This window comes from Pelodiscus sinensis, chromosome 3 (assembly GCF_049634645.1).
Source record: "Pelodiscus sinensis isolate JC-2024 chromosome 3, ASM4963464v1, whole genome shotgun sequence".
NCBI classification, from domain to species: domain Eukaryota; kingdom Metazoa; phylum Chordata; order Testudines; family Trionychidae; genus Pelodiscus; species Pelodiscus sinensis.
The window spans coordinates 144,480,048-144,494,080 of NC_134713.1; the positions used below are offsets into that span (position 1 = coordinate 144,480,048).

Here is a 14,033-nt window from a genome sequence, read left to right on the forward strand (position 1 = left end):
CAGGGAGAGGACAAATCTCTGGATCACATGGACTCGCAATTCATGCAAGCCCTTGCCCTGATGCAAATGCAGCTGCCACGTCAATCCTGTGGATACAGTGCAATGCCAATTCTGGTACCATGAGACAAGCACAGACTGGTGGGACTACATAGTGATGCACATATGGGACAATCAGCAGTGGCTACAAAATTTCTGAATGCACAAATCCACTTTTGTGAATGCTTTCCCCTGTACTGAAGTGCAAGAATACTGAATGAAACAATCTCTGACCATGGAGAAGCATGTGGCAATAGCCCTATGGAAGCTTGCAACGCCAGACAGCTATCAGTCAGGTGGGAATCCATTTGGAGTGGAGAAATCTATAGTGCAGGCTGTTGTTATACAAGTAGTCAAAGTGATCAATAGTCTACTATGGAGAGCTGTTCAGAAATCATGCTTTTTTATTTAGGGAATACAGCCCGGGGGGAAGGGAGGGAGTTCATCGTGGGAACCTAAAGGGGATGGGGGCGCTGAGAAATGCAAGAAGGGACAGACTTTTGCCTCCCAAGATCCTGGAGGTTAAGTTTGCCCTTGAATTCTATAAAAAAATAGAACAGAATGAAAAGGCCAGGAACAGAATGAAAAGTTTGAAGAACATGTGCTTGTTGACCTCCTCAAAGAATTCTAGTAGATTGGTGAGGCATGATTGCCCTTTACAAAAAACATTGACTTTTCCTCCAGCAAATTATATTCATTATGTGACTGCCAATTCTGTTCTTTACTATAGTTTCAACTAATTTGCCAGTATTGATGTTGGTCTTACCAGTCTGTGATTACCAGGATCACCTTTAGAGTGCTTTTGAAAGATTGACATCATATTAGCTATCATGAAGTCATTTGGTACAGAAACTGATTTAAAGGATAGGTTACAAACCACAGTTAATAGTTCTGCAATTTCACATTTGAGTTCTTTCAGAACTCTTGGGTGAATGCCATCTGGTCCCGGTGATCTGTTGCTGTTTAGTTAATCAGTTTGTTCCAAAATCTCCTCTAATGACACCTCAATTTAAGACAATTCCTCAGATTTGTCACCAAAAAAGAATGACTCACATTTGGGAATCTCCCTAGCATCCTCAGCCATGAAGACCAATGCAAAGCATTAATTTAGTTCCTCTTCAATGATCTTATCGAGTGTTCCTTTAGCACCAACCCGTCGATTGCGATCGACTGGTTGATCGTGAGGCCTCGACCAGTCGATCGCGAGGCGTTCAGGCACCCCCACCCCCTATTTTCCCCCCACCACCTATCTCTAGTGTAGCGCTGGCTTCCCGCGGGGTGGACGGAAGTCCTATCTGAAGCCCGCGTCACTTCTGGGGGTTCCAGAAGTGTGCGGGCTGCTCCTCTTCCACAGCTCTGTTGCATGCTGGGGGAGGGGGCGTCGGCCCTGAAGGAGGAGTGCGGAGGCTTCCCTGTGCCGCCAGCGCCAGAGGGGTGAGTTGAGCGCAGGGGTTTCCCTGCGCTGCGGGAGTGGGGGTTGGCCCTGGGGTCGGCCGTGCCATGGGAGGAGGGTTTGGCCCCTGGGCAGGCACCCACGGGGGTTGGCCGTGCTGTGGGAAGGGAGGGGAAGAGCGGGGGTTGGCCAGGCCGGGCTGGGCTGTGCCATGGGAGGGGGGTTTGACCCCAGGGCAGGCACCCGCGGGGCTTGGCCATGCTGCAGGAGGGGGTTGGCCGGGCTGTGCCGCGGGGGCGGGGGGAGAGGGGTGTTGCCCCCAGGGCAAACTCCCGCGAGGGTTTGGGTCGCCGCGGGTGGGGGGGGGGGGGGGGTTGGCCCCAGAGCAGGCACGCACGAGGTTTCCCTGTGCCGCAGAGGGGGCGGGGGGGGGGGGGTCAGGCCCAGAGGAGACATGTACTGGCCTTCCTCTGGGGGGGGGGGGGGAATCCTGGGAGGAGGCAGATGCAGGGGACTCTTTGCTGCCACTGGCACCCCGCCCCCTGTCCGCACTCCCCGCTCCCGTCCCCAGCTACAGAGCTCTGTCCCCACTCCCGTCCCCAGCTACAGAGCTCTGTCCCCATTCCCGTCCCCACTCCCTGAACTCTATCCCCACTGGCGCACTGTCCTCTGCTGCAGAACCCTGTCCTCTGCCCTCCCAGCACCCTGTTCCCTCTCCCCTGCCCCCAGCCGCAGAACTCTGTCCCAACAAAATGTATAATTATAAATGCTTCATTTTAGATTTAAATAGCATGAATAAAAAACAGACCATTTATTTCATAACTATAAACACATGATTTTAATTTTATATATCGCATAATTTAAAAATAAACTGTTTATCAGAGTGTGTAAGTAAGGGCTGGGGATAGCAAGTGATGGACAGGAGGAGAATAGAGAGGGCGGGGCTTCAAGGAAGGGGCGGGGCGGTAGATCTTCACCTGTTCTTAGATTTAGAAAGTGATCTTTGGTGTAAAAAGGTTGGAGACCACTGCTTTAGCATCTCAGTCATTCAGTGGCCCCACTGGTTGTTTAGCAGCGTTCCTGCTTCTGATTACTTAAAATTTTTACTATTAACCAAACATTAAAAAAGTATCTGGTCTTCAAATTCCTTTTTGGTCCTCATAATTATATTTTTACACTTTATTTGACAGAGTTAATGCTTTCTATTTTCCTCGCTAGGATTTAACTTCTCCTTTTTAAATGATGACTTTATCTCCTACTGTTTCTTTTACTTGGTTAAGCCAAGCCACTGTGGCACTTTTTTGGTTCTCTGTAAGGACACTGATGCGTCTTTATCATCCATAATGTGTCCTAAGTGATTTCTCTGCATGCGTTTTCACCACTGAGAAGAAACTTTTCCCAGATCTGCTCTTTTCTTATAAAGATCAGCTGCCCTCAAATTCAAGTTTAAGAGGCAGCAACAGTGCAGCAAACTAATAATTTTGAAAGCAATAATCCAACAGGCACTGATTGTATACATCCAAGAGTTCAAAAGGTCCTTAAGGATGAAATTAGTATTCTGCTATTAAAAAACAGCCACTGTTCCAGAGAACTGGAGGATAGCAAATGTTCAACCTATATTTTTAAAAGTCTCTTGGAGTACTCTTGATGAACTTGAGATCAGTAAAGCCTTAGAACTGTACCTGGCCAATCGGCTGAAGTTATAATTAAAAGCAGAACAGAATGCCTTTAGGTTTATGGTATGATAGGTCTGGGCAGTACAGTTTTAGCAAAGAAAATCATGTCTCAAACTTTAGAATTCATTGAAGGTGCCCAAAAAGAAATGAAGGAAGGAAAATTAGCTGACAGTATATTTAGATTTCAAAATACCTTTGAGGAGGTGCCATAAAGACACAGTGGATAAAACTCTACGGTTTTCAAAATGACAGCCTAACGATGAGGCCTAAATTTATTATAGTCTACTAAATAGTATATAAATTAAATAAACTTGTATGTTTGCTGTGCAGATTTACAGGTAATCAAACATTGAACTGCTGGGTTAAGCACCTGGAAACAGAGTTTGCTGAGGTGCTAAACCAGCTTTTGACATCAACTGCCTTTTCTGCAAGTGCAAAGATAATATTTTTTCACTTCAGTTTATTTAACTAGTTCAGTTCAAATGACTAGTTTGGTCAGCATTAAGAAATCAACTGAAAGTTGAAAAAGCAGGAAAACTTATTTTCCTCTTTTAATCTATGAATAGAGCTATTTGTGAGAGGATGAGATCTACTAGCTGTACAATTTTGAAAGACATGGTGACCAGAAACAACCACTGCAATTCGTTACAGATATTTCCTTTTAAATAAAGGTTAATTTTAATTACAAAGCATGTTTTTAAAAAGCAATCTTATGTTTTCTGCATTTATGTAGTTTTATTCACTATAAAAATTAAAATGCTGGTTTTGTGCATTTCTAATTACAGTAAAACTCCAATTGTCCGGCATCCAGTGGTCTGGCACCAATTGGAACCCAGAAGTGCTCCGGCCAGCTGGACAATTGGAGCTGCTCTGCCCCCGGCTTCCCCATGTCTGCCGCTGGTCAGTTTCAGCAGCGGTGGACTTGGGGACGCCTGGGGCAGAGCACCCCAGCTGCTCTGCCCCCAGCTTCCCCAAGTCTGCTGCTGCTGAAACTGACCAGCAGCTAACTTGGGGAAGCCGGGGGAGAGCAGCTGGGGTGCTGCCAGTTTGGTCCCACAGCACTGCCCTCTCCCACGCTGCGCAGTTCCCCGCCGACCTCCCCCACCCCAGGCCCCTCGTAGTCCCCCTTCCAGTACTCCAGCATATCTGATAATCCGGCACCCCCTCGGTCCTAAAGGTGCCGAATCATCGGAAGTTTACTGTATATGGAAATTCAGATTCAAACTGACTTGGGACTTAAGTCAAAGCCTAACAAGAATCATCTAGTAAATAAGAAATACATCACAGTTTTTTAAAAATGTAAAAGTTAACACTGAATAAATGCAAGCTAAAATATACTGTGCATAATCATTTAAGAAATGACAGTGTACCCTGGTTAGTAAAAAGAAGCCCCAAATTTAGTGAAAAGGATGTATGGGGGGCCACAGCAACCTACAGCACACGTGCCATAAGTAGCATGCAAGCATGGGCAGTCGGTAACATAGGCAAGGCCTTCCCAAATTACCTACATGACTGACTGCCTAAGACTGGGGGTACCGCTGGGACGGCTGGGGCTGTAGCACAGCAGCCTAGCTTTACCTGCCCACTGCTGCGGGACAGCCCAGTTTTCCCTCCTGCTGGGGAGGCATCACGGCTCTGTGTGGCAGAGTGGCTTCCCCACTGGCCACCAGGGAGGGATGGGGGCCACAGCTCAGCAGCCCAGGGCCAAGGAGAGCTGGGCCAGGGAGCTACCAAGGAGAACTGGGCCGGGGCCACAGCACAGCAGCCGGGGCTCTCTATGTGGCCCAGAAGGATTGGGCTGGAAGTAGGGGTGGCCTCAGCAGAAGGGGTGGAGCTGGGGCTTGACTTCCTCAGCTGGCCTTTCACCTGACACCCATACCAATTTTGAGCAGCACACAGGGAGCTCAGCCACCACACCTTTTTAGCCCACACAGTGGGGAGCCCACACTGCTGCGTAAGTCATCCGCTTTACCCAGCAGCTGGTTAGACTGCACCATGCCCAGCAGTAGTGGAAGGAGACAGGGCTGTGGCTGAGGCAGCAGCTCCTCAGTGGCACCTCTGGCCTCCAGGGACAGGCCAGGACTGGACAGCCGTGGCAGCAGCTCCTCCAGGGCTGGTGCAGGACTGCATCAACTGAAGATACCACCTTAGAAATTCGTGATATCCATACGGAATTATCAATTACTGATAAAAGTTTTGGAAAGGGTATTTACCTCATAGTTCAGGAATGAACTTATTCTGTACTACAGATCAGTCAGATTTATCCTGCAGGAGGAAGACACATTTACCTATTTCAGGGTGCTTATACTTTCCTCTGAAGCATCTGGTATCGGCCAATATCAAGGACAGGTTACTGGACCAGATGGACTCAAGTTTGATCGAATATAAAATCCCTATATTCCTACTTATCAATCATAGGAAACCATGGTCCACAGTTTACAGATTTGCACAGAATCAGAGTAAGAAGGGACCAGTTTTACAAGCTGTGTGCATGAGCACACTGGCACAAGTGTGTAGAAGGTGGAGAAGTGAGACAGAAGAAAAAAAAATAGGTATTTGGCTTCAGACCTCAACCATTTTTTAAGAGAATTATGTATTCTGTGATACAATAGATTATATCATCAAGGTGTAATTCTTTGAGGAAGACAGTGACTGCTTATAGAAGATAACCAGGTTAGTGCCAGATTTTTCTTCAACATAAGGCCAACTGTATTCCATAACATTAGTACAAATTGACAGACAAAAGTCTGTTCGCTTATACAGGTAGACATTAGGTTTGTAATGTATACATAGTAAACACAGGGCATTCGTTACTGCTTGTATTACAATATATGTTCATTTTTTTAAAATTAAGTTTCTTTATTATTAGATACTATCAAATGATGAATCAATACTCTACCAAATCTATTACTGCTATAAAGTTTCCATACAAAAATATGCACGGTGATTAGGGATGTAATGGCCACTTAAAGAGAATAGGTTAAGCAATTAAAATGTATATAGTTTAACAGACTAACCGTGGTCCAGATAGTCATCCCACAGCAGGCTGAGATGCTCCAGCTGGGCAGGGATCCTGCTACGCAATGGGTAGCAGAGCTGCTCCAGCCGTCAGAGTAGGATGGCAGCTGTGCCCCCCCTGCCAGTTAACCAGTTACCAGATAAGCACACCGGTAAGGCTTATGCTTACCAGGTAACTGGTTAACTTTACATATCCCTAATGGGGATAGAAAGATTTTAAAAAAAGAGTTAAAGGTATTGTTTTACGTTTCTCACTGCATAGTCATTTCAAGATAATGAGCATTATTTCGAAATAACAATGCAAGCGTCTACACAGCCATTCTGTTATTTCAAAATAATTTCAAAATAATGGATGGCTTATTCCAAAATCTGTAAAACTCATTCTACAAGGAATAACAGCTATTCTGAAACAGCTATTTTGAAATAAGGTGTGGGGAGACGTTTCAGCAGGGCCATTCTAAGTTATTCCTCCCCACTGCCTCCTGGGGCTTTAAATTGAGATAGTACGTCTAAGTTAGGGAAGCCTGCCTCAGACTAATTTTGAGGCTTCCCTGCAGTGTAGACGAGCTCTTTCAAAATAGGCTATTTCGGAATAGCTTATTTCAAAATAAGCGTGCAGTGTAGACATACCCTAAGATGCCGATGGTAATACGATCAGTTATGGAAAGCCAGGATATTATTCTTTAAGTAAATTGTTTTCATGTGAAACCTACCTTGCTCTTCTTGCCCTTGGCTTCACTTAAGACAAGTTCATCCTGAAGCAGTTCCACCCTCTTAGCAAGCTGCTGATTTCGAAATGTCAGACTATCCATTTCTTGTTGCAGTTTTCTCAATGATTGGTCCTTCATCTTCAGTTGCTCCTATATTAGCACAGAAGTTTAATCAGTCCACTGCAATTTCAGCACAGTCTTTATAAAAATGTGATTTTAATATTCACAAAAAGAAGTCCAAAGGAATGACAGTAATTATACAAATTTAACACAAATTGCTTTGTTTTGTAGACAACCTAAAAAAGGAAGGCACGTAAGTCTACACAAAGTATGCTGCAAGTATGCACACGCAGATGGACACTTCCTGATGACTGTATCATAAATGCCCTCTTTTACCATCAGATCAACTAAATAGAAGACTTTTTAACGTGTACCTTCAGAGAAGCAGAATGTGCTTGCTCATCCACAACACCTTTTTTCAGTACCTGATTCTGAGCTCGAAGCTGAAAACAAAAAGGTGCAAATTAATCAATCGATCCAGGAATCAAACATACAAAGTGTTCATTAACAACCTCCAAACGTATGTACTTTCATTTGGGAAAATAGGAAATACGTGGATCTGTAAGCAGGCCATATTAGTTCTGTTACAAATATACTATTGTAAAAATATTGAAAAAAGTATAATACTAGGATAACCTAATTCTATTGTTTAACATTTTGGAAAACAATTCTCATCTTCTATGAACTTCACTCTCAACCAAGCTGTTCTTAAAACAACAAATATACATCTTAAGGTGACAGGACAATATTAAAGTGTGATTATGGTCTGAAGAGCAACTATGCAAAAATATCGCCTTTTTACTAAAGGAACCTACTCCCAGTATGTACTTCTTTTCAGAAAAAAAATAAATTTGCTTTTTTTTTAAAAAACAACTTTGCATTTTTGTTCACAATACAGAACCAACACAGCTAGTCATCAGGATTCTGTGCCATTTCACGTTTCCACAGAACTGTTAACTGTGTTCTGATTACAAAGTCTGTGATACAGGAATAAGCCAGAGAGAGCGCAGATTGACCTAACATCTCAAGATGGGTTTGTAGACCACTCAAAAAATCTTCCCCATCCTTTTTTAACATTATGAGCTTGGCTAGTTTGAGTTGGAAATCACTGTCATTCACCTATGTAAAATGTGTAGGTTAACAAACTTACATCGACACAGGGCCAGCACTCTCTATAAACAAGGCCTTGTCCATACTACAGGGTTTTGCCATTGACAAAATAACAGAGGTGAACACACTATAAATCTCCTTCCAGGAACACAGAATTCTCCTGCTTTGCTGGCAAAGCTTTATTGACAAAACGTCAGTAGAGACACTGTGCTTGATCATGCCACTTTAAATGGCCTTTAGGAAACGTCCTACAATGCCCATCCTCATCACTTTGATCAAGGGTTCAAACTGTACTATTCTGCATCAAGATACACATGCATCTGCCCTTCACCCTTAAAAAAAAACAAAAAAAAAACGAGAAATTTTTGAAATTCCACTTCCTGTTTGCTCAGCATGGGCAGCTCACATGACATCTTCCCAGCTGATGAGAGCACAACACGTACTCTCCTACTTGGAGCACATAGGAACTGTTGGATCTGCTAGCACTGTGGGGAGAGGGGCATGTGTAGTTGACAAGATTACATGATTGACCCAATAGCCTCATCTTATCAGTTAGTCGACTATACATCGACATCCCTAGTTAATGCATATCAAGGTTTCAAGGAATCCGCCTAAGAGATATTTAGGAAACTTTCCTGGAAGTACTTGCCAACTCTCTGTGGAAAGTTCCTTGATGAAAGCAGCTTTGTTCCTTCTCCCATTATAAAAGCGACGAGGAGTCCTGTGGCACCTTATAGACTAACTGAAGTGTAGGAGCATAAGCTTTCGTGGGCAAAGACCCACTTCGTCAGATGCACGAAGTGGGTCTTTGCCCACGAAAGCTTATGCTCCTACACTTCAGTTAGTCTATAAGGTGCCACAGGACTCCTCGTCGCTTTTGCAGATTCAGACTAACACGGCTACCCCTCTGATACTCTCCCATTATAGGAGACTTTCCCCCACCAATCCACAATCACTTGTGCAGGGACCAAAGCAACACACAGGTGAGCAGCATAGGTACCAGGTTTAAAGCCAAACACAGGCAGAAGATGCACCCTTGCACACCCTCAGGAGTGAGATACTGGTTTCACCAACCCTCTCTGTGGACAATAGTGGCAGATCTTAAAATACTGTCCCCAGTCACCTGAACTGATCTCTTAAAAAAAAAAAAAAAAACCACTGATCCTTGGGTAGATGGACCTCTGATCTGACCCAATATGGCTGGTCTTATGTTCTTCCCCCTTCCCATGGGCCAAACACACCACATTTAGAGTGTTCACTGAGCTGTGTGCTTGCCAAGGGACAGTGAGAAGCTAATTTGCATTTAAAAGAGGTGCATCTTACTATAATGATTCAATGCTGTGCATGCACTAACAATCCTGCTTCTGCTTCATGTGCTTCTGCTGAGGTGGCCTTGAGGGAAATGCTCTACACATTGGCACAGTACCCCCCTCCATATAAGGAAGCAACCAAGGAGGACCCGTTTTGAGAGATGCTCCACTTCTCAAAGACCAAAAAGCAAGAATGCAGAGTGCAGACAGAGACTTTAAATATAAAAAAATAGAACAGAATAGAATTCTCCACATTCCTTCAAACTTCTTAGCCCATTTCAGTGCCTTATTCATTCCATCCTTTCACACAGTTTCCAAAATGATAGCTGGACTTACATGCAGCTATTTAGAACGCACACTGCCCTTAACTGTTATCTTCCTTCCCACCAAGTCTTGTGTGTGTGTGTGTGTGTGTTATTAATTGGTATTTAGTTTAAAAAAAACAAAAAACACTCTCTGAAACAAACCTCCAGCTTTTATTTGTCTCTTATACTCAGTGGCTGCCGTTGAAATTCATACACATTGGCAATTTGATAATTTTGCATGGTCAGGAATCATCAACATTTTAATACAATGCAGCAAGTTAAAAACATGTCTGAATTCTGTATCGAAAGACACATGCTTGTTGTCAAAATAGTGCCTCAAAAGACACTCAGATTCCAAAGTCCCCTGTTGTGCCCCTCTAACAATCGTGGAATCTGACTGCTTAAAATCAGGCACCAGATTATTTGCATTCCAGCTGTAGCATCTCTATCCAAGGCAAGCCAGGATGTCGGAGCAGCCCCTGCTTGTGGGGTGCCCTGGTGCTAGGGTATCCTGGCTGATGTAACCCTTGCCTGCGGCAGCGGGAGGAAAGGGACTCTCAAGCCTAGCTGAAGTGACACCCCTCTTTCCCCTCACTCCCGGCCCTGCCCTTAATCAGTCAACTGGTTAAACCTATTAAAAGGGATTTTACATCCCTACTTCACAAGCCAATGAGATTGAGAGGTACATTGCACCTCCCAGGATCCCCATGGACATTTCAACTCTCCCTACTGGAATCTTCTGATCTGGAAAGAAAGCTGCTGCTTGCAACATTCTATAGTGACCAGTGTTCCCAAAAATGCATGCATCATGCACTTTCCTGGACCACCCCATGGTGAATTCACAGGGGTTACAATTTCCACCCCACCATCGACCTCAGCCTGGATCAGTCCACATGAGAGAGCCACTTCCTTGACACTACAGTACAATTAAATGATGGGCAAATTTCCACCACCTTATACCAGAAACCGCTGACCACTACACTTACCTTTATGCCTCCAGCTTCCATCCCAGACACATTTCCCAATCTATTGTATACAGCCAAGCCCTAAAATACAATCGGATTTGCTCCATTCCCACAGAGACAAACACCTACAGGATCTATATAGAGCATTCTTAAAACTGAAATACCCACCAGGAGAAGTGAAAAAAGATTGACAAAGCCAAAAGAGTACCCAGACATGAACTACTTCAAGACAGACCCAAAAGAGAAAAACAACAGAATTCCACTTATCACCTACAGCCCACAACTTAAACCCCTCCAACACATTACCAACAATCTACAACCTATCCTGAGAAATGACCCCTCACTTTCAGAGGCCTTAGGGGAAAGGCCAATCCTCGCCGACAGACAACCCCCGAACCTCAAACAAATTCTTTCCAGTAACCAAGCAACACACCTCCATCATAATCAGGGCTCGCCACGCGGCAGCGAGCCCTGCTCACCAGCTTCACGGTTTCATGCAGTTCTGCGCTCTGTGCATGTGCAGATTGTTCTGCGCATGCGCAGATCGCTCTGCGCCGGCTCTTCCAGATTGTAATCTACTCACCACAGGGGAGTAGTTTACATTATTTGTCGAGCCCTGATCTTAATCATCCAGAAATCCACCCCTGAAATCAGCCTTGGTGCCAACCCTGTCCACACATCTACACTAGCAATTTCATCACTGGACCCAACCACATCAGCAACCAGATCAGAGGCTTGTTTAATTGCATATCCACTAATGTGACCTATGCCATCAAATGCCAACAACGCCCCAAACTGGACAGTCTCTATGAGACAGAATTAATGGACACAAATTAGATATCCTAAAAGGCAATACACAAAAACCTGTTGGAGAACACTTTAATCTGCCTGGACACTCATTAATGGATCTCCAAGTCATAAGCCAAATACACAGAGAAGGATTGGAACTTAACTTCATTTACAAGTTTAATTCTTATGCAAATGGTATGAACAGGGACATCAACTGGCTCCCACACTACCTTCCACATCCTAATGACTTAAACAAACAATGGGGGTGCTAATTGTTCTTATCAGCCTGTTTTAACTATTTGAACCATCTACTCACTGTCTCTCTCGCTCTTTTCCCCCCCTCCCTTTCCTTTTTATCCCCCCCCCACACCTTTTCCTTCCTCCTCCCCACGCCCCACCACTTTTCCCTTATTTATTCTTGGATCTGGACTTCTAATACTCCAGTCATCTGAAGAAATGGGTTGCGCCCACAAAAGCCCATGACACCATCTACACGTTTTGTTAGTCTTTAAGGTGCTACTAGTCTATTTGCTGAATTTTAAGTTTTTCTTGTTACAGACTAACTCAGCCACCTCTCTGATGCTTTTTATCATAGAGAAGTATCTTTCTCTATTAACATCCTTTGTTGCAAGATAGTCCAGGGCCAAAACTGAAAATTATGTGTCATCTATTGCTCTGCCATAGTTAGAAAATCCTACTGCCATAAAGCCATTCACTATTGCACACATACCGCCAAAAGTCACAGTCCTTTTTAGTAGCACACTGAGATAGCTTACCCACAGTGCACTGCTGTCTCTGTTGATGCTAGAGAACCAACTGTGGATGCACTCCAACAGAATGAGTATTGTGCAAACATGCACAAGAGATATAATTACACTGTTTTTTTATTATTGGTGTAGAACTCTGTATGTAGAAAAGGTCCAAATCGCCCCTGGACAAGGGATGTGAACTTGGCTCTTCCACATCCTAAGCGAATGTCCTAATTATCACAGTAAAATTATAATGAATTGTCACTATGAATGACAGTGAATAGTCACTGGACCTGAGAAGGTTAGAAAAGTTATAAGAACAGTACCTCTTCCTTCTCCTCTTGACATTTTGTGAATGGCATCTAAGTCTCAAAGAAAAAAAGGCAAAAAACTATTCAACACACATCAAATTTTCAAGTATTTTCTGTTAAATAGTTTATTTGCTAAAATATGCAGTATTAGCCCAAAAAGAAAAAAACCTTTTTTCTTTTTGGGCTAATAGTTTACTCTAGTCACAATTAGGGATGTTAAATATTGATTAATTAGCTAACTGAATAGTCAATGGGATTTCCATCGACTATTCGATTAGTTGATAAGGTCTAGGAAGCCTTCCACCTTTGAAACATACAAGATTGAAATGCCCAGCAGGCTCCACGTGGGCGCTTCTGCTTTGAAATGTACAAGAGCCCCAACAGGGCAATGATATCTAATGGAGTTCCTTCTGGCTATTAAGAACAGTAGAGGTGAAAAGGTGAAAAGAGGTAATAGAAGATAGCCACATGAGGATCAATGGGGGAAAAAACCCACACCACCACCTCCACTGCCACCACCAAGGGTGGGATGAAGATGGTGAACACCTTTCACTGCCAACCAGAGCAGAATGGATGCAATCCATCCAACGAGGGATAAGTATAGGTGACAAACACACTTTCATCAAATAAATACCTATGACAGGTGAATGGATGGGGAGCAGGAAAGCATAGAGTGCTACAACCAGTTTTGTTGCCAGTGAACCAGCAGCCTGGGCTTAGCACTACTAGTCCCTTTTGTTCCAGAAGGCTCCCTAGCTTGCAAAATTGTAGAAACCAAGAGAAAACAGGACTGGTGCCTACCAATCTTTTCCTCTCTTTCAAAGGATGCACTCACACGTGCATGCTAAGCGAGAAACTCCACAACACAGCAATGAACGTTTCAATCTCCGACTCTCCCCTGTGCTCCAAAGAGCCAGGCGTAACCTGGGCCAGGCTGGAGCACGAGGCACAGCTTCAGTCGCGAGAGGCGTGACACGATACCACGGAGCTGTCACACCGCACTTTCCGATCAGCAGCGCTGCACAAGAGCAGGGGGAAGCAACCAGCGCGCCCCGACACAGAACGCCGGGGGAGTCGTGAGCACCTTCGGCGGCCTGTTCGCCGGGGAGCCTCAAGGAGCTCAGCCAGCCCTGGGAGGCGGCAGAGGCGGTACCGGGCAGGTGGGGAGGCAAACGGACACGCCGCGGAGCGGTGCGGGAGGTGGCAGGACGGGCAGGGAGCGCGTGTCATCGCCAGGCTCTCGCGCCAGGCGCACCGCTGCGGGACTCCCGCTACCGCCGTGCGCGGGGCAGCGGGAGGAGGAATAAAAGGTCTCACAATCGACGGGCAAGTGGCCGGGGAAGCAGCCTCGGCCTCCCCACTCGCCCCTAGTATCGGGATCGGCACCGATCTCGGGAGAATATCGCGACAGGGCAAGTCTCCTCATCCCGGTGTCCACGCTCGTACCTTCGAATACTCCTGGGCCAGTTTCTGGTACTTCCCCTGCAGCTCCGCACCAGCCGCCGCCATCGCCTCGGGAGCCTCCACAAGCCCTGGCGGGAAACCCGCTGCCTGAGCCACGGCGGCTCAAGCTCACGCCCCGTCCCTACCGACCGACTTCC

General features: G+C 45.2%; 1 protein-coding gene across 2 annotated transcripts in view; it reads right to left on the reverse strand.

The window, feature by feature from the left end:
- PPP1R21 (protein phosphatase 1 regulatory subunit 21) overlaps positions 1 to 14,019 on the reverse strand; it is an 89,876-nt gene extending 75,857 nt beyond the window's left edge. For both annotated transcript variants that reach the window (XM_006129256.4, XM_014576629.3), the window contains exons 1-3: positions 13,879 to 14,019; positions 7,268 to 7,336; positions 6,837 to 6,983 (exon numbers count right to left, since the gene is read on the reverse strand). In XM_006129256.4, coding sequence (XP_006129318.1) covers positions 6,837 to 6,983; positions 7,268 to 7,336; positions 13,879 to 13,941 — 279 coding nt within the window. In that variant the 5' untranslated portion in view covers positions 13,942 to 14,019. The remainder of the gene's footprint in view (positions 1 to 6,836; positions 6,984 to 7,267; positions 7,337 to 13,878) is intronic.
- Between the last annotated feature and the right edge of the window lie 14 nt (positions 14,020 to 14,033).